This window comes from Apus apus, chromosome 10 (assembly GCF_020740795.1).
Source record: "Apus apus isolate bApuApu2 chromosome 10, bApuApu2.pri.cur, whole genome shotgun sequence".
Lineage (NCBI taxonomy): Eukaryota > Metazoa > Chordata > Aves > Apodiformes > Apodidae > Apus > Apus apus.
In genome coordinates this window covers 6,227,708-6,251,346 of record NC_067291.1, presented here as the reverse complement: position 1 = coordinate 6,251,346, position 23,639 = coordinate 6,227,708, and the positions used below count along the sequence as shown (strand labels likewise).

At 38.4% G+C, this 23,639-nt stretch overlaps 1 protein-coding gene across 10 annotated transcripts in view; it reads left to right on the top strand.

Moving 5' to 3' along the window:
* Positions 1-23,639, top strand: part of TJP1 (tight junction protein 1) — a 160,949-nt gene that overhangs the window by 125,026 nt on the left and 12,284 nt on the right. For 8 of the 10 annotated variants that reach the window (XM_051628977.1, XM_051628976.1, XM_051628975.1 and 5 more), the window contains 17 exons: positions 627-795; positions 1,155-1,299; positions 7,836-7,972; positions 10,345-10,450; positions 11,161-11,311; positions 11,824-11,932; positions 12,594-12,813; positions 13,236-13,420; positions 13,574-13,669; positions 14,101-14,183; positions 15,074-15,284; positions 15,809-15,909; positions 17,047-17,397; positions 17,800-18,051; positions 18,829-19,728; positions 20,073-20,167; positions 21,233-21,457. In XM_051628977.1, coding sequence (XP_051484937.1) covers positions 627-795; positions 1,155-1,299; positions 7,836-7,972; positions 10,345-10,450; positions 11,161-11,311; positions 11,824-11,932; positions 12,594-12,813; positions 13,236-13,420; positions 13,574-13,669; positions 14,101-14,183; positions 15,074-15,284; positions 15,809-15,909; positions 17,047-17,397; positions 17,800-18,051; positions 18,829-19,728; positions 20,073-20,167; positions 21,233-21,457 — 3,536 coding nt within the window. The remainder of the gene's footprint in view (positions 1-626; positions 796-1,154; positions 1,300-7,835; positions 7,973-10,344; positions 10,451-11,160; positions 11,312-11,823; positions 11,933-12,593; positions 12,814-13,235; positions 13,421-13,573; positions 13,670-14,100; positions 14,184-15,073; positions 15,285-15,808; positions 15,910-17,046; positions 17,398-17,799; positions 18,052-18,828; positions 19,729-20,072; positions 20,168-21,232; positions 21,458-23,639) is intronic. The other 2 variants (XM_051628985.1, XM_051628984.1) reach the window with 1 other exon arrangement.

Below are 23,639 nucleotides of genomic sequence, written 5' to 3'. Positions count from 1 at the left end.
TTTATTAAATTATTTCAAAGACCAATAAATTGAAATACAGATCGACCTCTCTTAAGGAAAGGAAAAATATAAAGCCCTTTTTAAATATTATTCTCCAGGCGTTATTTTGACAAACAATGCCCACTGTTAATGCCTAATAAAAAACATTTGAGGTTGTATGAGATTTTGGGCCTCTGTGCTTAGTTATACAATATAATGTGGAATTGTGCTGTTAAGCTATGCTAGAACTTGCCTTCAGGTTAAATTTTTATTTTTGTAGGAATCAATATACCAGGGCTTTTAAATTCATACTAATTTTTATTTCAAGATACTGTAATGTGTTGGTGCAGAAAAAGAGAGTTCCTTACTCTGCTGAGTTACAGCAGTGCTGGTTCAAAAAGCACGATTAATATTATCAAAGTTTTTTATTTCAGTGATAGAGACTTTGTATTTGAAAGATGAAAATAATTTTCTGTATTATGTTAGAGTTTGGGTGTGCCAAGTAGTCTTCTGTTGTATTGTGGTAATTTGATAAATATCTCTAGCTCTTTCTAAATATCATCAGGCAGAAAACCACTATCTTTACTGGAAATTCACTGCTTTGTTTTCAGTAAGTTTGTATCTGCTCTTTTCTTGCTCTGTTCCAGATAAATGGCACAGTGACAGAAAATATGTCCTTAGCAGATGCAAAAACACTAATAGAAAGGTCAAAAGGCAAGTTGAAGATGGTTGTTCAGCGAGATGAACGAGCTACACTGTTGAATGTCCCTGATCTTTCTGACAGTATTCATTCTGCTAATGCCTCAGAAAGAGATGGTGAGTATAAATAAACTTGATTTCTAAAGGGCGAGAAGAATTCCCTGTGCTGTGAAGATGTGAATTAGCTAAGTGGGATGGGAGGTTGGGGAGTAGAGTTAGGACTAGGACTGTCCTGCGGGTAAATTCTTGTTTGAATGTGATTTGAAATCCACACCTTCAAAACCAGTGGAGAAAAATATAGTTGTTGTTCTTGCGATAGTTCTTTTAGGAATGCTAAGTTTTAGTTGTTATGAAATAATAAACCTAGATCTAACATCTTCATTAAAATTCTCTGCAAAAGCTTATTTCCATTTGAGCAGGTCACGCCACCATTTTAATTACAATCATTTCATGAAAAAACAACTTTTATTTAACAGACATTTCAGAAATTCAGTCGCTGGCATCAGATCATTCCAACCGATCACATGACAGGCCCCGCCGCAGTCGTTCACGATCTCCTGACCAGAGGTCAGAGCCTTCAGACCATTCCAGACATTCTCCACAGCAGCCCAGCAACGGCAGGTGATGGCAGCATTGTATTATTTTTAAATCAACTGTTTAATGTTACATATAAGTTGTAGGAGTGCTTGAATGTATACAGTGTGACAAACGTGGTGCAGAGCTGTGGTAGCAGTAATACGGCCTGCTTGCCAGAGATGCAGCTGGTAATGATCCCGGTTTTCATAGATTTCAGAAGAAATTGAACTGAAGTTAAAACTTCAGTGTTACTCCATTCTGAAAGAGTCTTAGAGCATGGTTGTATGAATGACAATGTAAATCTAATCGTGTTATGTGTTACTGAATCGTATACAATTATATTTTGGTTTTAGAAGCAGTTAGCTACAAGGGTATTTGAGATTATAAGTAGCACGGTTGCTGCTGAATTTCCAAACTGGGTAAACTTGTTTAAATCTTACTTTATTTAGGCATAGGCCTTTTATTTTCCTCACTGTCCTTCTTGAAAAATTCTTATGTTTTTGAATACGTTTAATTCCTACAAAATAAGATGTATTGCATAGCAGATTTGGCTTTTGGAATGTAACTTACAGTATTTGAACTTGGTAGTGAGGTGTTCATGGTAATTCAGAAGTAGGTAAGGCTAACCTCATGAATTCAGAGAAGTAATGTATTGTATGGTTTGGAACATTTTTCTTCTGCCATGTGAAACTTTAGTCTTGTATGACATAAATCTGTCATGTTTTGGCATTTTCCCATTTTAATTTATGGAAAAAGGGTTTCGGTGTTGGATTTTAAATTCTACTAAATATCTGTAAGAGAAAAGTTTAGCCTATGAATGTTCATAGATGATGGAGCAAAAGTTAGACTTGATGTTTTGCAAATTGCAAATCGAAAGCCTGTATTTGAAGATTTTTTTTACATGCTGTCAAAAATTCTGAATAACAAATTGCAGCTGGCTCTTCCATAAAAGTAAGATATGCTTGGTTGGTTATTAATAACATTTTGATTGCTCAAAAGGAAAAAAAACCCATACCTTCAAGGGTTTTAGAGTCTTTTAAGGGTTAATAAAACTGCAAGACAGATCTTACCTGCATGTACACCTGGTTGGGGTTACGGGTTTACAGACACTTTTGCTCTCTTCCATGTATGTTTCTTGCAGGGACCACAACACATGAAAGCTTGTTTTCAAGTAGGAACTCCACTTTAGTGGGAAAAACTCACAAGTAGAGTCCTGAATGCAGGGATTTGATTGTGAAGGTTGTGAGGTGTCTGTCAGATAAAACCCCCTTTATTTCTTGACACGCCTTTCTAATGCAGTGTGAAAAGGGCTTGTGGAGGGAGGGGGGGGGGGGGAGATCCATTAAAACTGGAACTGTGACTGACTTAGCCTAGTGTTAGGGCTTTCCTGTACTACTAGAGTGGCTTAGGTAGATGGTCACTTCCTCCCCATGGACACCACTGTCAGAAGAATTAAATCCTTCCTGAGAAGGAACTTTGAAGTTATCTCAACTCTGAATGCATCCGCTGTATCTACTTTATGAACAAGAGCTACCTTGGCATGAACTGACTTCCTGTTGGACATGTCCCTTTCAAGATCAGAAAATCTGGGCCCTGAGCCACATAAAGAAAAACACATTGAAAGTAACTTCTCTTTGTAGTGGCTATTTGTGTAGGTTTAAATCTATGGTAAGATTGAACTAGTTGCAACTGCTTCATTTTTTAAAATTTGGTAAAAAAACTAGAGTGGGGGGAAAAGCTTGAGAAAGACAATCTGGGGTAAGAAAGGTGCAAAAAGTAGTCTAACTGAGCTTAAGGAGGACATGAAAAATGTATCTAAGATAATGAGTCTTCATTTAGACCCTGTTCTGCCAAATGTTTTTATGTTCATGTGGAGAGAAATTCCAGAGGAATCCTCTTAGTCCTTTTATACAAGCTTAACTACTGGCTGACACTCCTAAATATGCAGAGCACAGAAATCTGCCAGCAGACTTCTGCTTCAGTATTGCCTTGGGGTCTGGCAGCATCTTAAGTGTTGTCCATCTTTCAGTCTTTCATACTGGTATGTACACCAGTGTGCCTGCAGAGTTCCTGGATATGGAATTTCCATAACAATTGCTATTGAATATTCTGTCAATGCATTAAATAGCACTTGTAGCTGTTATTTAATCCAGAGGAAGTTCAGAGATGTCTCTTGAACAGTCTTTTTAAAACTCAGATTCTATAACGTATTCTTCTTGATTTACTAATAAAAAGGTCTAAGTATGGTTCTATGTGTTTGTTTTCACTTGTTAGTCTTGAAAAGAATCTAGAGAATGCATCTTAAAAATCTCTAGGGCTATGATTATTTCTCTGTGTTTGGGTACTTGGAAAATTTATAGCCAGCTGATACTGAATTAGGTACTAAGTGAAACATAAGATACAAATATGTCCTGGCTTTGAGGAGGAGCTCTCTGAGTAGATAATGTTTTAAACATTAAATATAGTTTTTTAAAGATGCATATAACTCTGAAGATACACAGAACAACAACTGCTCAGGCAGAGGAACAATGCATCTTAGAAGCCAGATAACATAAGGCAACTTTGTATAATCTCTTGAGAGCTGTACTTGAAAAGCTGGAATGAGCACAAGAGGTCACTGCATCCAAAGTTAGAGAGTATCATATATATACTCTTTCTTACCTGTCTGGTCTTAATGCTGGCAGTAACAAGTTGTTGAGCAGAGTAAGCTTTTGGTGTGACCTATCCTGAAAAGTGGCATTTGCAGCCAGGTGCTGGGAAGCCTGCCAAATACATCTTGGGCTGCCCTTTACTAGTTGAAAGAACTCCTACTTGAAAACTCTCCCTCCTATGCTGCCTCCCTCACCTGGATACTGGAATAGCAGGAGTCATTTCTGGTATGTTTAACACTTCAGCCTCAGCAAGAAAGATGGTGGTAGCTTGAAGAACTCGTTGTAGAGGTCATAATTATTTCTGGAAGGATGAGGTTGTCCATTTTTATATCTTGAGAAATAATGTTCTGTCTGTTTTCAAGAGAAACTGAAACCCTGTATTATAGGACAAAAATCAACCCTATTTTGAATGTGCTTAGAAAGATGCCTCTTTGCTCTTACTGTTTTCTTACAGAGTCATAGAAATGTTTGGGTTGGAAGGGACCTTAAAGGTCATCTAGTTCCACCTCCCTGCCATGGTCTGAGACACCTCCCGCTAGACCAGGTTGCTCAGAGCCCCATCTAATCTGTTCTGGAACACTTCCAGAGATGGAGCAGCCACAACTTCCCTGGACATCCTGTTCTAGTGTCTCACCACCCTCACAGTGAAGAATTTATTCCTAATGTCTGATCTAAATCTGCAGTCCTCCAGTGTGAAACCATTCCCCCTTGTCCTGTCACTCCATGCACTTGCACGAAGCCCCTCCCCAGCTTTCCTGTAACCCCTTCAGGTACTGGAAGGTGTTCTGAGGTCTCCCTAGAGTTTTCTCTTCTCCAGACTGAACAACCCCAGTTCTCTCAACCTGTCTTGACAGGAGAGGTGCTCCAGCCCTCTGATTGTCTTCATGGCCCTCTTCTGGGCTCGCTTCAGCTGCTCCATGTCCTTGTGTTGGCCCCAGAAATGGGGAGAGTACACTAAACAGTTTAAGATATGCTGAAAACACATTTGGAAAGAGCCTACATGTTCATAATTTCAACGTTTTTTCTGTGCAAACAAATGTGTGTTGCATACAATCTTTGTTCTGAAGTTGAAGCCACAATTGTTGGCACTAGTGTGAAGCTGACTGCATTTTGTGACTCAAGGTTATTAAAAATGCTTCTGTTAGGCATACTTTTAAATTAAAAAAAGGAGGAAGTGAGGTAAAGGGGACCCTGACACAGCACAGATGTTAATGAATAGTGTTCCCGTGTACCCAGTGAACAACACTTTTGTCTCTTGCCAAGTGCAGCTGTCAGCTTTTAACAAGTTTCCATCACCTAGAACCAGTGACAGCATGAAGTTGTTTTCTGTTTCATCTTGCATTGTGAAATATTGAGAGCTTTCTGGACAATTTAAGCAAACCAGGAAAAAATCACCTCTCTTGCTCTTCTGATTTTTTTTTTTCCTTTCTGTTCTATCACAATTGTGTCTCTGTCAGCTTTTTCTCATTTAAACTTTGGTGCCTTATGTAGAGCAGAACTAACCTTTTGCATGTATTTTAGTTGCAGGGTGTATTTGTGTACATGCATAGCAGTAGCCCAGTCTAGGAGCATATTGCTTCAGACATTTACCTGACTATGTTGTACTATGCTCTCAGTGGCTGTATTTTAGTTACTGCTCTTGAGAGCTGTTTTATTCTGCATTTGTGCTCTTTTTATAATATCCACGTGCAGGTATAAAACCATAAAATTATAGGAGTTTTGGACTTTGTGGAGTTGAAATATAAAATGAACTTTGTCCTTCTGTAGTAACTGCAGTATTTTTTTGCCTTATTTTTAAAGTAAAATAGAATACTATTTTAGAGTAATGCTTCTGTTGAGGCTTAGGAGATGCTTGGAAACAGGTAGAGAGGGCTCATGGGAAAATTTACTGTGAGATCTCAATAACAAGTTCTCATTTCCCAAACATGTTGGGGAGAGGAGGGAAATCAGTGGTAGCTTAAACTACTGCAGGACTTCTGTTTATAAGGCACTTAGGGTGTATTTGAACAGCTAAATGCATGTCTGTTTTTAACAAGCCAGGAAATATTTTCAGGGGAATGAGGAGTCTAGTCATGCTTCAGTGTCAGAGTAAGATACATAAGTTTTTTGCCTATGCACTTAATTTTATATACAAATGAAAAAATGCTGGAAATCTGAAAGAGGAATAAGAAAACTTTTATCTGAAGTCTGAGAACAAAGTAGAAGGATAAATGCTTACTTTTCATTTTGCTAGACATAGTTGTTTTAGCCTAAATTGTAAACCACTATGGAAACTACCAAAAGGTGTTTATCTGAACAAAAAAGATACAAATGAGAATTCTAAAATTAGACTACTACTCGTTTTTACCCATGACTTAAAATGTTGGTTGTTTGCAATGCAAGGTTGCCTGTGTCTTCCTAGACTGTTGTGATGATTGCAGTATTTTATGTATTGTTTTTTAGCTGCCTTCAGGCACACAGTTTTAAAACTGTCAGAAGAAAGTGCTGAAAAGTCTTAGTTTGTCTAGGCTGAATAGCTGAGCTCTGCTGATGCTTCAAACTTCACATTGTTTCAGGAAAGCACTTTCTGCTTGTCTTTGGATGTTTACTGTTTGTTCTTCCTTGCATCTTGCATGAGTAGATTTGCTGGTATCTCTTTACATCCAACTCTTGAAGTTGGTTCTGATTAAAATAAGCAGTCTTTACTCAGCATCATGGGTTTTGTGTGTTTTTTAGTAAATTTATATATTTTACTGAAAGTGATACTCATTATTGCCTAGTAGCACCATCTAGCTGTTGGTAGTGAGAAAGCTTTTTTTTCCCCACCCCAGTGCAGACCTCTCCCTTATAAGAGGAGATGGGCTTGCACTGACCAAGCCACTGCTATCTTTAAGGAAGTATCTTTTTCTCCCTCCTTGCCAGTTAAGACTGATTACATAAAAAGCCCTGATTTGTTTGTATCTGTCTTCTCTCAAACACTTTTTATATCTTTTTTTTTGCCGACTCTCAGGAATTGAATAGATACTTTGAGCATCTCATGACTTTTTTTGGTTTTTTTTAGAATGTACACGCTTGGGACTTAAGACTGTCTCCTTGGTGTATCCATGTACTTCGTTTTTTTCCCCAGCTGATTATTTATGTTCATCTGGTTCAAATCTACGAAATTATTTCCTATTGCACAAATAGCAGTGTTAACAGTTAACATTTCAACAAATGGCTTATCCTCTGTTCAGTTCTGCTGTAGTACACCTGGTGGCTGTACCTCTATGTAACAACATAAAAATCTCATTTTGTGCTAAAGGAGCAGAAATTATGTTCCTTTGAACTTGAGTTGCTCTCATAATGTAAAGAACAACACACTTTTTCTTTTTTAACTTGTATGTGCCTTTGTTTTGCACTGTGAGCCTGTATAGCAAATGCATAAGAAGTAGCAAGTTGTCTTTTTTGCTAAAATATATGGATGACTTGAGTGGCAGCTGCCACACAAAGGAGCAGATAAATTAGCTTGATCACAGCAAAGCCTAAGGTCGAAGTCTAAAAATCCATGATTTCTACAGGAAGAGGTGAGAAAAAGACCATTGTAACTGCTCTTCTCCCCTTCTTCCCTTTGTTTCTTAATTCCTTTATTGCTTTCATCATACAGCACATGTATATGACTTCTACACTTGAAGCAGAGAGCAGCCTGTTTCACCATGTCCTCCTTTCTAAATAGCTGTATCTAGAGAAGTTCTTTATTAACATCAAGTTAGGGAGAAAATGCTTGGACTTAGGAATGGTAAAAAAATAATTGATAATGTGATATTCTAATATCAAAACCGTGTTAAATAGTATACGGTAATTCCTTACCAACCAAACATGAACTTCATGAATAAAAGGATTTGTTTAGTCTTAGTTGACCAAGGTCATAGAAACAATTCTGTTTCTGGACTGAAATATTTTTTTCTAATATAGTCTTCGAAGCAGAGAAGATGAGAGAATAACTAAACCTGGAGCTGTCTCTACACCTGTGAAGAATGCAGATGATATTTCTAAAACTATGGAAGAGGTGGCAGTTGAAAGAACTGAAAAACAAACTCCACCCCTCCCAGGTAAAAACATTAAAATGTTAATTTTGCATGTCATTACGAATGAATGGCCAGTAAAGACTTTATGCCATTGCATATTTGTGGAATGATTTCTGAAGTTTTAAAACAGACCAAGTCCTAATTATTTCTGAATATGAACAGTCTTTGTAACCATAACCACATTATATCTTGAAGTCTCAGTGTTGAAAACCTGAGCTGTGGGATCTGCCCATTTTATAGGGGTCGGGGTTCAGTGTTTAGAGCTCCATTTATAGGTGATGATCATGAAGAGTTTTGTCCTGATTTCTCAAGGTTAAAATTGGTCATTTCTGAGGGTCAAGCAGTAGGCTGGTTCTTACAGGCTAATGTAACAGACTGTATTTTTACAAGGATGTAGTTAAGCCTGTTTAGCACTACAGTTTACAAGCACCATTCAGAATGCTCTGGAATGCCTCGTTCCTGTAGTGCTTACTAACTACAAGCATGGACCAAGTAGGCATTTTAACAAGTGCAGTAGAACTAATAAAACCAGAATGAAATCTCAAGTTTTTCTGAAAGGGAAGGATAAGCTAAATGGCAGCAGGTAAAGGCCAGTTGGTGCAAAAAAAGAAAATATGGTGACAGGGAACTGTTCTGGGCAGGTTGCCTTACAAGATTTTTTTATTTAGAGTGAGGTGCTGTAGTGAAATTTTATGTGGAGAAAGAAGAGCTGTGCAGGTGGTTTAGAGAGAGCTGTTCTTGAAAGGCTAGGTAGACTGAGATAAAGCACATTCAAGCTTGAAAATATTTGAAGACTTAAGGGATGAGCAGTGACACTTCTGCACACAGCATTCAGTATTTCAGTGAAGAATTGGAAGAGTTATGATGATAGACTCTGAAAGATCTTGAAAGTGAGAACAGTAGGTTGTCTGATGCAGCAGCCGTTATTAAAAAGACTGCCATAGGTGGTGATCTTTTGCAGTGTTGTTATGAAAAGATGCAGATGAAGTAAGTTTATCGTTGCCAAGATAGAAAAAGGATATGATAGTGAGATTGGAAAGATGAATTATCTATTTCCATAAAATCCTGAAGATTAGTAATTGGCATAATACAAAGTCAGTATAGGAGACCCTTGGGATGGTTCTTAATCCAGTGTACTGGACTGGCAAGAAAGTAAAAAGTGCTGTGGGGATTTTGTTGGTTAGTGGGGAAAAAGAAATGTCCTGTTCTTGGGTGAACAGGTAGAGGCACATGGAAATAATAAATTTGGATGGGAGGAGATACAGGCCAGTAACTAAAGATAATATTTAAATTTGTCTGGAGATAAAAATTAACTTGCCATAGTTTATAGTCTGAGATAAAAAGGTGCCATAAAGCGCATAATTATTTAACAGCCTCGCAGAAGGCTCATGGGGAATGAGAATCTCTCAGACCATAATGAAAATGTGGTTAGAAAAGTAGTTGGCAGATTCTGTGACACATGCTGCCTAGACTTAAGGCAAGACAACTAACGGCTGACTGTGTCAGAGGGTGGAAGCAGAGTATTTGTTCAGAGGGATCATCAGAGGCTGGGGCTAGGAAAGGGTCATTAAAGACTCTAAAGGAAAAAACTGTATTACTGTATGGTAAGGACAAAAGTCATGTTAGAAAAGGCACTATTACCAAACTGTTTTCTGAAATTCCCAATTTCAAACTAGTCTGGTGATTTGAAAGGAAGACAGCACAGTTGTTGAGAAAATCAGGGCTATCAGACTAGTTCAAAACCAGCCTAGTTTGAAATCAGCCTTGTTCAAGTGTGCAGAGATAAGCCTTAAATACAGATTCTTCTAGCATGACCAACCATGCAGCAGGGAAGAGCCACTGATACTGCTTATTACTGGGGGAAAACTGCAGTGGTGCTTTCCTCCCAGTCACTCCAGAGGATCTGTGCAGCAGGGCTATACTAAGTGCATATTTTTAAGAGCCACCAACTGAACCAAAGCGATCACTGAAATCTACCAACCTCAAAGCATGCAGAAGTAGTTTGAGTGTTTTGTGGTATTTCTGTTTCAAAAATTGATTTCTTGAGGGAAGAGAGCCAATGGAAAATGAACACATTGTCAGATAAGGTGAGAAACAGCAGGGTTGAAAGTGATCTTGCAAGCATGAAGCCTTCTAGTTCTTGTACAGTGTTCAAAGTACTTGATGAAGTATAAAGTAAGTTCTGAGATTTTTTTTCTGTGGTATAATTAGGCCAGTAATCATGCTGATTTGAATGGCATAGAGTGTCTTCTGTTTTAGTAAACTTCTAATATTATGTTTAAGTGGGGTAGAGGAAGGCTACTGAAGAAGTCATTACGCTCTTAATTAAGTTAACCTCTGTTTCCTCATCTTTAAATGACTAAATGGACATTTGGAATCTTTTCATATTTTAATAGAGCCAAAGCCAGTTTATGCACAAGGAGGCCAGCCAGATGTGGATTTACCAGTCAGTCCATCTGATGGTCCTTTATCCAATTCAACCCATGAAGATGGAATGCTTCGGTAATGTAACTCTGAGCTCTACTCTAATCTGCTTGGTCCCTGAGCAAACCAAGCTTTTATTCAAGGTGATGAATAACCCCCGTAAGTGGTTTGATGTAAAGTCTGATATGTTGTCCTGGGGCTTCTTTTCAGAAATTTTAGGATGTAGACCCTAGGTTTATTCCTGAGCCTTGTTGGCACTTGCATTGTGTAATACACCTTTTTAAAGTCTATTAATTTCCTCTGGAAATTAGCAGTTAAAATGAGCAATAGGTGAAAAGAATTTGCAGTACTTCTCTCTCCCTGCACACAGCTGCTGCCCCTCCCACCTTGTCCCAGTCTCTAGAGAGAGGAGAGATACTGCAGCATGATTCTAGTTGAGTTTCGTCTCTAGTTCGTCTTAATCTCTTCAGAGACAAAATAGATCTGTATGCCAGCACAGCTCTTTAAAGGGAGGAACATTTTTGGAGGAGAGTGAAGTGCCTCACTTGAATCACTGTATGAGCATAAGACAAACCCCACTAAACAAGTAAATACAGGTGGGTTTTTAGAAGTGCTGCTAATAAGTGGGTTGTAATGCTGCAGCTGATGAGCAGTTACTGGTATGCATCTCATAGTATCCTCTAATTGAAATGACAGGCAAATTAATTCTTTGCATGTGTTCAGTTTCAAATTTACCAGGGTATTTTGTGCTATTACACCTCTAATTGGAATATTTTCTTGATCTCTAGGCCCAGCATGAAACTTGTTAAATTCAGAAAAGGAGATAGTGTGGGCCTGCGACTAGCAGGTGGCAATGATGTTGGCATATTTGTAGCTGGTGTTTTGGAAGACAGCCCTGCAGCAAAAGAAGGACTAGAAGAAGGGGACCAGATTCTCAGGGTATGTCAAAACAGTAACAGCACAAATGTTTTGTTATAACCATGTAGGTTTTCTTTCTGTGGTATTGAAGTTCTTACAGGGTTTTTTTCTGTGTGTACTTATTAGGTGGCTTTATAGTAGCAAAACCTCCTGTTACTGTACTGCTGTTAGAAGGTTAATACGTTTTAAGTCCAGTTTCTTAGGCTAATTAAGTTGATAAAGTTGTTTGTTTTAACTTTTGGGTCGCTAAATTCTTAGAGGGCTCTGCGTGTTACTGATATTTATAGGTTCTTCATCTAAAGACTAGAAAATGAACAGGTACTTGTTGTTCTGGAAGCTGTTATTTTATCAAGAAATGTACCTCTAAATAGTTGCACTTTAAAAGACATTTTGAGATACATGCATCTGGTGTGTGTGTGTGAAACAAAACTAAAAAAATGTTACCAATAAGTTATTTAGATTTCCCAATGTGTAGTTAAATCTCTGTTATAAGGTTGTGTGCTAAATCAAACTGGTTACTTCATTGGTAACAGGTAAATAACGTAGACTTCACAAATATCATCAGAGAAGAAGCTGTCCTTTTTTTGCTTGATCTTCCTAAAGGAGAAGAAGTAACTATTTTGGCACAGAAGAAAAAAGACGGTAAATATTTGAGTATCAGGACCCAATGTAGTAGACTGTTTGGAGCAAGGTGTGAAGTATAGAGAGTGATGTCTAACTTCTAGCATGCAGGGAATTGGCACCTTATGAAGACTGTTAACTTCTTTTACCTTTGGGATAGGTTACTGCTACAAACCCACTAGAGATTAATACTGTAACAGAAACACACGTTTCCTTTCCCCCCAAAACAAAACAGCCCCCCCCCCCAAAAAAAAAAAAAACAACCAAAGAAAAACCCCACCAAAAATAACCCCTAGCATTTGAGAGAAGTATTGACATGAAACCTTGGTTGGGACTAGGAGAGTGTTGTACTTCCATTTTTAAAAATTATTTCACTGATGTGCATGCACAGACAAGCTCTAACCCAGTAAGAATCATTCCTTTCAGGGGAACTGAATTAAGCTTGTATTAATACTGCATTTTTGACCATGAAAATTGAATTTATGTTGGTAGAGTTTGCTCTTAATAGTTATGCCCCTTAAAATAGTGCAGCTCTAAGATGTTAAGGCTTCTTGAAGTAATAGTGTATATTTAAAACAAAGAATTAAGATGAGACACTGTTTTGAGTAATTCTGGTGAGCGTAAAGACATGTCTTGAACTTACATAACACTGTATTTTTGGGGTTTCTCTCTATTTTTTCAGTTTATCGTCGCATTGTTGAGTCAGATGTAGGAGATTCTTTCTATATCAGAACTCATTTTGAATATGAAAAGGAATCTCCTTATGGACTAAGTTTCAACAAAGGTGAAGTGTTCCGTGTGGTGGACACTCTGTACAATGGCAAACTGGGTTCATGGCTGGCAATTCGAATTGGCAAGAACCATAAGGAAGTTGAAAGAGGTATCATACCTAACAAAAACAGGTACGATCTTAAAATACTGAAATTGCTGTTTTAAAACTACAGTTTTAAATTCTGCATCTGTATAACCATTTATTGGACTTGTCTGCAGGACACTAGTTTATAGAAATGGTTTAGTCAGAAATAAGTGACAAAGTGTTCAATTGGAGTTAAGGATCTCATCTGTGAATTTGCTTTTGACTCTTGTACAGCCCACAAAAACCCTCAAAGCTTTCTTTTCTATACTAGAGACAAGGCTGTATGAAGCTTTAGAAATGTGGTTTCAGCCTCAGTAGTTCAATCTTGCACTTTTTAATACTGAAAAACAGAGCTTGATTCAGCAGGTGGTAGTTTTTTTTTTTTGAAGTATAAGCTTGCTAGTCAAGCATTACTTCAGAAGCTGGTGGGGAACCTTGGTAACTGGTTGGAATTTGTTGTCATCTTAGAGCTGAGCAACTAGCTAGTGTGCAGTACACGCTTCCAAAGACAGCAGGAGGAGATCGAGCGGATTTCTGGAGATTCCGAGGCTTGCGCAGCTCCAAGAGAAACCTCCGAAAAAGCAGAGAAGACCTTTCTGCCCAACCTGTTCAGACCAAGTTTCCTGCCTATGAAAGAGTTGTTCTTCGGGAAGGTATGGCTTTGTTCTTACTGTTGCAGGTTAACAGGTTTGTGTGATTGGCTTTGCATCAGCTTAGGAATTTAAGGGTTTTTTGCATTTGTTTTAAGCAATTGATATATGTTGATTTTTTTTATTATTTTTTTTTCCCCCCCCCTTCTCTTCTAGCTGGGTTTCTCAGACCTGTTACCATTTTTGGTCCAATAGCTGATGTTGCACGGGAGAAACTTGCTAGAGAAGAACCAGATATCTTTCAAATTGCAAGTAAGTGTGAGATCAGGTTTTTCTGCTGTTATGAAATAGTCTGCTTTCCTTTGCTAGATTGTTTATTTCTACATTATTACTTTAGCTGTTAACATGTTTAATAGGTTGCTAACAGTGTAAGGAAGAGACTAAACAAACTCACTGTTCGGTTGCTGGTAATTCTCATAAGGTAAAAGTAGTACTTGTTCTATCTGTAGCCTTCTTGAATTTAATTTTTAATTCAGTACCATATTGTGCTATTTCTAAGTGCTTATGTAAAGATGTCCTAATTTTTATGGCTAAATTAGTGGGCAGTTTTTTGTGTATTATTTTGAAGCGGGGGAGTATCTTCAATCTGACTTGACTTTCTGAGCTATTTTTTCTATCTTAATGAGGGAATGAAGAGTGTGTGGTAAACTCACAACAGATTTTTACTGTGTCCTCTTTACCAGAAAGTGAACCAAGAGATGCTGGTACTGACCAACGTAGTTCTGGCATTATTCGTCTCCACACTATAAAACAGATTATCGATAGAGTAAGTCTTTTTTTGTCACTGGACTTCTAACACAAGAAGAGTAAAACTGGTATTATCAAGTAAAGTGTTGAGTGTTTTATTTGTAGAATCATAACGAATGAGCATGTTCACTGGAAAAAGCTTTCTCACCTCTCTATTAAGGTTAAGTAAAAAAACCACCATTCTTTTCCTTCTCTGTATGAATAAATGCAGCTTAGAAGTAACTTTAGGCTTTTTCCTGGCAATTGTTGCCCTCTTTCCATTAAAGCTGTTTTAAGCTGTTTCCCCTTTAACTTTAAGCCATGATGTGACATGACAGCTGCAAGTTGTTACTTTATGGTGTCATTAGTCTTCCCCAACCTCAATTTAGAAATTATTAACTTGAAATCACATTTTTTGTGCAAGGAGTAGGGGAAAGGCTCCTTCAGTCTCACTTCCTTGATATCCTTAAAACTTCTGACATTAGTTGATACAAAACTCCACTTCTTACCTTTTTATTTCCTTACTTAAAAAAAAAACAACTGCAAGCCTTTCAGATACCCAGTTAGAGTGGGGGTGGGCAGAAGCTATTCTAGCAGCACAGTGGGGATACTATGTCCTGGAGATCAATCTTGCAGTGGATGAAAGCTGAACAAGTTATTGCATTCAGAATAACTTTTAAAAAGTAGGATGGAGGTGTGTAATGAGACTAGGTCTTGTGTTTCAATCTTTCCTTTTTTTCTGTTAGCAGAATACTAATGGGAAACTGCTTACTTTTAGGGTTTTTTTTTGTTTGTTTTTTTTTTTTTAAATAGTGATTTACTTTGAAACATTGAGCTCCATAAACAGAACAAATTTGTGGAGGAAGTTTTAACAAAAAAAAGTATGTAAAAAAATTAATCTTCTTGGCTCTGTTCTTTTTATCACAACAGGACAAACATGCTTTATTAGATGTCACTCCTAATGCAGTGGACCGTCTGAATTATGCCCAGTGGTATCCTATTGTAGTGTTCCTAAATCCTGATTCTAAGCAGGGTGTAAAGACTATGAGAATGAGGCTATGCCCAGAATCAAGAAAAAGTGCCAGAAAGCTGTATGAAAGAGCTCACAAGCTACGCAAAAATAATCACCATCTCTTTACAAGTAAGTGATTAGATATACTGGATTGGTATTTCTGAGGGAGAGGGGAAGGTGAGATGAGTGTCTTCTTCCTCCAGACTTTTCTGCAAATGGACCAAGTCAAGCATCTGTTGACTCATTCAGGCTCCCCAGTCCAGTAACGAGTAGTTCATTGGTGTGTGCATTGTTTGCACACGACTACACAAATGTAATGCAATCTGAAACATCAAAGTGGCATTTTTAACAGGTCTGGTGGCTTTGCAGGATTATCAACCAAAATCAAACGTGAGTAAATAGGAAGATGATGTAGTTTTGTTAGTCTGGGTAAACTGAAGCCTTTATTCTAAGCTACTCTTAACTCAGTATTTCCTATGGGATACAGTGTCCCAAGCCACATCAGGACTAAAGGTTGCTTTTAATACTAGTATTTACATTACTATTTAAATCTCATATTTTTAACCTACCAGTTTATGTTGCTTTATTGCTGGTGATATAGATCCTTCTGTAGTTCTGCAGAAATAAATCAGACTAACCTGCTCTACTTCTAGCTACCATTAACTTGAATTCAATGAATGAAGGATGGTATGGAGCTTTAAAGGAAGCAATTCAACAGCAACAGAACCAACTAGTGTGGGTTTCAGAAGGAAAGGTAAGAACTAGGTTTGGGGAGAAATGACAAAAATGTATTTCTGACATATTTTGGTTCTTTCATTGTTACCAGTATTACAGACATAGGCAGATAGTTCTGGAAAGAAGTTTGTTTTCCTTTTTTCCTAATTTTAACCATTTACTGAAGCAGCAATACCTCATGGCTGTGTGGACTGCTTAAAACAGATTTGTCACTAGATTAGTGTAGTTATGCTGTTAATGAGGGCTCTACAGTTGTCCTTTTGCATGTAGCAGTGTAGTAAGTGAGAGCATTTGCTCATGGCTACTGTTTACTTGAATATATAATATTACTGTGGGGATTGGATGCTTTTTCCTGAAAGAACTTTTGGGTGTTCTGTGTTGGTACTAGAGGCTAAGATTGCCTGATGATGAATAATGTTTTTGTTAATGTATTCATGTTCTTTCTGACCTTTCTGAGAACTGTATTCTGTGTTGTGAGAGCACAGATACGAAATCACAAGTTAGTATTCAGTGTTCCCCATTGAAACTCCACTTGCCTTCTCAATCTGTGTCTTACACTATGCACATTAGATCCATCCTCTTGAAGAACAAATACCAAGTGAAGTGCCAGCTGCAAGTAAGCAAATGATGAATCGGCTATTGCTGCGTGCTTGATAGTATTTGTGTTGTCTGTTTGTTCAGACTGAGCTTCTTTCACCTCCTTAGATCTACCTTCAAGTTACTGATTCCAGTATCATAATATCACTTTGAAGTGCAGCTTTGCATCTTGCCAAACACTTCCATTTCCTGCACACGGTGCACTGTCCCCTTCCTTACACTGACAGTCATCTGACCTATTAGTAAAATGAGTCAGAGAGCTAGATTGGAGAAAAGGCTTTTAGGTATAAGTTTTAACACCTTCAGTGACTGAAACCCAGTTTCTTCTCCCTTGTGCATTCACAGAATTGTTGAGTTCTCATATTATTGCTGGGTTTGGAATATAACTAACTTTTTTAAAACCAGACTTTCTGTTGTGGTTCAGAACAAGATAGATGCATATCATTTTTTAGTTTCTTAATTATTCATAAAAAAAGTCTCCTAGCTTTATGTTGCAAGAAAAATGGTGTTCTTCCAAAGGCATTTCAATAAATATGTGCTCTGATTGTGTTTGACACAGGCAGATGGTGCTACAAGTGATGACCTTGATTTACATGATGACCGCCTTTCTTACCTCTCAGCTCCTGGTAGTGAATATTCAATGTACAGCACAGACAGTAGGCACACATCTGACTATGAAGACACAGATACAGAAGGGGGTGCTTACACTGATCAGGAACTGGATGAAACTCTGAATGATGAGGTTGGGACTCCTCCTGAATCTGCTATTACACGTTCTTCTGAACCTGTTAGAGAGGATTCTTCTGGAATGCATCATGAAACTCAAACTTATACTTATGCATCTCAAGCTCAGCCACAACCAAATCTCAGAATAGATTCTTCAGGATTTAAAGCAACTACTTCTCAGCCGGTAAGGAAGTAATCTCTCACACTCTGCTTCAGGTTGCAAGTTCTCCTGAACAAGAAATCTGTGTTTATAGTCTGCTTACCAGTATTGTGAGTGCTTACAAGAATCTGTCAACAGCAATAATATGTTATAAAGAATGGGGTAGCCAGCTTGCCCTGCCTGTTTTAGTGACTCATTCTTACAGGAGGGGGATTGAAGTACTGTTCTACTTTGATTAAATGTTTTGCTTTTTTGGTCTTCAACATACTAAATTTCTGAAAGTGCTAATGCATGATACTTTCAGTACATTTCATTTGACATCTAGCTGCGTTGATCAAAGTATCATTTAAATTATTTTAATATAGATCAAAAACTCATGCAGTGGTTCAATAGCCGTATATTTAAAATATTTTAAACACTTCACAGAAAGCAGATGCCTCACCTGCAGTCCCTTACCTTTCCCCGTCGCCTGAATCAAACCCTGCAACCTCATCAACCTCTGCAGTAAATGCTAATGTAAACCTAACTAATGTCAGACTGGAGGAGCCTACTGCTGCTCCTTACAACTCTTACCAACCACAAGCGGGCCCCTTAAGAACATCAAGTACTGAGGGAGCTCATATAGTCCTAAGAGATCAAGAGCCATCATCCTTATCGCCGCATATAGATCCAGCAAAGGTACCTGTGCCGCCTTGTTGCGCTGATTTCCTGCTGTACATCAAGCTAGCACATCTTTTTTTGTTTTGCCCTAATTTGGATAATTCCTTCTGATTTTTTTTTCCTGTAAGGAATCATTGCAGGTTACAGAAAACAGTGCATCTGAATTGCTAAGCATCATCTAATGTTTTGTGTGCATGGCTTCAAACTATGTATTTGTCACTTCTCAGACATACAACATTTTTAAAAAAAGGCTGCATTCTGTATTTTGATTTTACTTTATCTGTGATGTTTTTAGCTTGTCCATGTTCTGTTGTTTGTTAATGAGGCCTTGAGAAAAATCTGTTATTTCCCTAAAATGACATTAGATCTTTGTCTTTAAATCATACCAAATCCTTGATCATGAAGGTGAATCCAGTTTGTTGGGTGACTTGATATACTTTCTTAGCAATGCTAGAACTAACTAATACATAAATTGATTTACTTCTGCTCTTCCCATTCCCTGCAAAAGTGTCCCCTCTCCTCTATTCCCCAAGACCAAATCTCAAAGATGAGACTGTTACCTTTGTCTTTCCCTTTTTAATCTGCTTAAGTGTTTTTACTTAATAATAGGACCAGAAGGGATCTCTTGAATCACCAAATTCAGCTTCCTGTGATTGCAAGCAACTGCATCAAATTATTCTGCTTTTAAACAAAATTAAAGCCAGTATTTAAAACTTGGGTTTTAAATGTGACGTTTCTAGTGCAGCTGCAGTTACTCCTCATTGTAACTGAAAAGCATGCCTCTCTTTTTAACAGGTATACCGAAAGGATCCCTATAGTAGTGAAGAAGCATCCAGACAAAGCTACGTCTTAAAACAGCCAGCAATTAATCACCCAGTTCAGAGACAGGAAAGAGACCCAAATCTGATCTATGAATCCCAGGCTCAGTATGCAGAAAAACAGCCAAGTAGAGACTATGAACAGTCAACATACAGGTATGACTCTACAAACTATGTAGATCAATTTTCTCGAGGCTATGACCCCCGTGTACACTATGATGACCGTGTGCCTCCCTATGAGGAGCACTGGGCATATTATGATGAAAAACAGCCCTACAACCAAACAAGAACAGCTTATGAAAACCAGCCTCCTAGGGATCTTGATTCCAGGCAAAATCTAGAAGAGAGCACAGACCGCAGCTACTATCCAGCACAACCTCGTTTTGAGGAACCCCCCCCAATGAGCTATGATGGCAGACCTCGCTACGAGCACGCACCCAAAAACTTCAGCTTGCCACAAGTGCGATACGAAGAGCAACACACGGTTGGATATGACACGCATGGTAGATACAAACAAGAAGCTCAGCCATACCAGTCAGCCATATCTCGATCTCCTGAGCCGAAGCAGTACTTTGATCCACATGTAAGGGGCTATGAACAAGTTCCTCCTCAAGCTTACAATGCTAAAGCTGGACAGTATGAGCCCTCTCACAGTACTTCAGGTGTTTCTCTTCCTCCTCCCGCTTCATCACAAACCAAACCAGAAGTTTTGCCTTCTAACAGTAAACCACTGCCTACACAACCATCCCTAGCAGAGGAAGAAGAAGATCCAGCCATGAAACCACAGTCTGTGCGAAGCAGGGTTAAGATATTTGAAAGAAGAAGATCACCATCTTTGGAAAAAATGAAGGAGCCAAGTGATACATCAGCTGTCAAGGTAGGTAATTTGTTTTTTAATTCCTGATTTTTGTTAATGAGACTATGTTGCAAGAAATAAAATACTGTCTTGGAAAGAAAGCTTTACTGCTTGTGGAATAGCCTCTTAGCAACTTAACTGTTGTAAAAGTGGAAGCTGAAAGCTTTTATGAAAACACTGAAGAGGATTTTGCTGTGCTGAAGACTCCTCCAATTCATCTTTAACTAGTATTTCATTCTGTCTTCCTTCTGGGGTAAGTGGGGGGGGGGTGCAATCTTAGTATTCCTACTTATGAGTTATGTTAGGTGATAAATGCTATGTTAAATGTTAGAGTCTAAGAGAATATGCTGTGCTTTTCTTTACAGCCTCCAGAACTAGCACCTAAGCCTACACTCACACCTGTGGGTGGTCCAAAACCAACTTCTCAAAGCCAGTATGAACACGACAAAACAACTTTCAGGTAGATGCACAACTGATTAATTTAGTTTTCAATGTGAGATTAGAATATTCAGAAGGCATCTTCCTGTTTAAGTTGGAAACAGCAGAGTAGGGAGACAGTGTGTCAATATAATTTCTGTGTCAACAGTAAGGCGGGGCAGAAAGTCTGTTCTCATGGAAATGATTGCTGGGAAGTTAAGCAAGGACACAGCATGTTTTTCAGTGTTTTTCAGGGATAAACTTAGGCAGTATCTTAACCTTTTTTTTTTCTATGTTTAATTGAGATAAATGGAATGTAAAACAAAAGGAAAAAGGTAAGGTGAAAGGGGAAATGAGATAAGGGTGCATTGAGAAAAGTGTCTAGGGAGATTCTGCTCTGCCTCTAACTCTGCCCTGGTGAGACCACATCTGGAATACTGTATCCAGTTTTGGGCTCCCCAGGTCAAGAGAGACAGGGATCTACTGGAGAGAGTCCAGTGGAGGGCTGTGAGGATGATTAAGGGACTTGAACATCTTTCAGGGCTGAGATTAGCCTTAAGAAGGCCGAGAGGGGACCTTATAAATGTCTACAAAAATATTTGAGGGGGGGTTGTCAAAAGGAAGGGGCCAGTCTCTTTTTTTTGTGGTGCTCAGTGATAGGACAAGGAACAATGAGTATAAGCTAGAGCATAGGAAGTTCCACCTCAACATGAGGAGAAATTTCTTTACTTTGAGAGTGACAGAGCACTGGAACAAGCTGCCCAGAGAGATTGTGGAGTCTCCTTCTCAGGAGACTTTCCAGACCCCTCTGGGTGTGTTCTGTGTGAGCTGCCCTAGGTGGTCCTGCTTTGGCAGGGGGGGTTGAACTCAGTGACCTCTAGGGGTCCCTTCCAACCCCTAACATTCTATGATTCTCTGATGTTCTTTGTGCATGCTGTGTTGCAGCTATCTAATTTCCATGCACTGTAGTTTAAAAAGGCAAGGAGTATTATTCTTATAATTATGTTTTGGTTACTCTGTTACTAGTTAGGTTGGAGTAGAATTGTAATGTAGGTACTTAGGCTTGTTCAGCAGTTCCAGGCAACTGTATATTATTATTCTTGATTAGGGCCCCAGAACCACAGAGACCTCAAGTGAAGCCACCTGAAGATATTGTGCGTTCAAATCACTATGATCCTGAAGAAGATGAGGAGTATTACCGAAAGCAGCTCTCATACTTTGATCGCAGGAGTTTTGAAAACAAGCCATCTGCACAGGTTCCTGCCAGCCACCATTCTGAGCCCACTAAACCAATACATTCACAGAATCAGCTGAATTTCACCAATTATTCTAAGTAAGTTTGGGGGATTTCTTTTTTTTTTTCTTTTTCCATTTTATTTTGAAAAAGGAGGGAGGCATGTAGGACTGAAACAAATTCTGTCTCCAGGGCCTGGGGTTCCAGGGGTTCATGATATCTAATTGCAGTTGTGTATTCAGTAAATCAGTTCAACTGTTGAGATGTAGCTTCAGCTTGAAAACACATAACAGCCCAACTTTTTATTGTGGTAAATGAAATGTTTCATTTTTGTAGGCTTCAGGATCTTCAACATGTTACTTCTTTTGCTTACCACTTGCTAACAGAATGTAACAAAGTATTTCCTTAGTCTAACTAATACTGAGTGCTTAAACATCTTTCAAAGCAAAGATTTGGGTTTAATTTGGTTCTGCATGCAGTTATTCTGCAAACAGGCTTTTACATGATAGCCATGTTTGACATTAGGAAACTGAGCCTTTAGGGAATATTGCTGAGGCCAGAGTTTAATCTGTTGATGGAAACATCTGTTTCCTGTATTGTTCTGCTTCCTTGATTTGGAACATTTTGATACAGAAATTGTGTGAAAGCTCATAACACATAATTAGTTCAGGTAAAGAACTGGCTATCTTGGAGGCTGCTTATGCAAACTTTGAGTACTCTCCTGAATTTCCAAAACTTGTTTTGATTCAAACTATAACAATGTGTTTGTAGCTGTTAGTTTGAAAAGCTATCTTGGATTGCTGTGTGCAGGCTGAAAATTAGACCTTTTTGAAGGCATGAACACTTTTGAAGGTTGTATTCCTGCTTGAAATCTGGCTATTCAGATCAAGTTCAAAATCTGGCAAACTTAATGGAAAGATATTGGAAAGGTATAATCAAAAGATCTTCAGAGTGAAATAATAAACTAGCTTGCTGAACTTATATAGTGTTAAGTGTATGTGCAAGCTGTCTTTCATGTACTTAATACACTGTGTTCCAATGCTTGTCTTAAAGGATTTGAGCTAGGATTTGTCATCACCAGTGTCTTATTCTGTGGATTGAGACTACTGGAATCTTTCCAAAAGCTTAAGTTTTAAAGGATTCACTTTTTTGCTAATCAAGAAGTCTACATATGATAACTATTATTTTTTATATGCTAAATGTAATCTGTAATCACTTCTGATTCTCAGTCAGTGATGTTCTTTATCCTTCCTTTTCACTTGCCCTGTGTCTTCTGATGGAAAGATGGGAGTATATCTGTCCTGCTCTCTGGGCATTGTAGGAAGAGACCTTTAAAAAAAAATGTTAGTTGGTCTCATAATGCATTGCAGTAGCTTTCAATTACATTCCCATGTACAAAAATCAACATTACCCATAGATGGTCCATTTTCATCTGTAGACATCAACTGTGTTGTCATCATAAAGGCAGGTAATACTTTGGGGAAAAATGTAAGCTTTCATCAAGTAATTGTGAAGATAGTAACATTATTCAGATAGTGTTGTGTAAGCCTGTGTTGTACATTTGTTGTCCTTTACAGTTGTGTCACACATGCTGAAAAACCTGAGAAATGTAAACAACTGTTGAATTTGTGCTGCAGAACAGCTGGTAGCTGAGACACTTTTCCATACTTTTTATCTACCCCTTCTGCCTGCTGTAACACTTCCATGATTTTGGCTGCTCAGTTCTGGCTTTGATTGTCAGTTGGTGTGTAACTCCAGGGCTTGCACATATGGGCAGGTGATGTCTCACTGCCATGGAGGGGTAAGATAATACTGTAGTAAGGTCTGGGGAGTAAGTCTTACAGGGAGAAGCTGAGGGGACTGGGATTGTTTAGTTTGAAGAAGAGAAGGCTGAGGGGTGACCTCACTGCTCTCTACAACTACCTGAAAGGAGGTTGTAGGGAGGTGGAAATCGGCCTGTTCTCTCAATTGAATAATGACAGGACAAGAGGAAATGGCCTGAAGCTGTACCAGGGGAGGCTTAGGCTGGATATTAGAAAGAATTTCTTTACCAGAAGAGTGATTGTACAGTGAAACAGACTGCCCAGGGAGGTGGTAGAGTCAGCATCCCTAGAAGTGTGTAAAAGAAATGTGGATGTGGTGCTTAGGGACATGATTTAAGCACTGAATGGTTAGATTAGTTTATGGTTGGTGGAGTTAGGTTATGGTTGGATGATGATCTTTGAGGTCTTTTCCAACCAGGATGATTCTGTGATTCTGTTTCTAAGGCTGATCGTTTCAC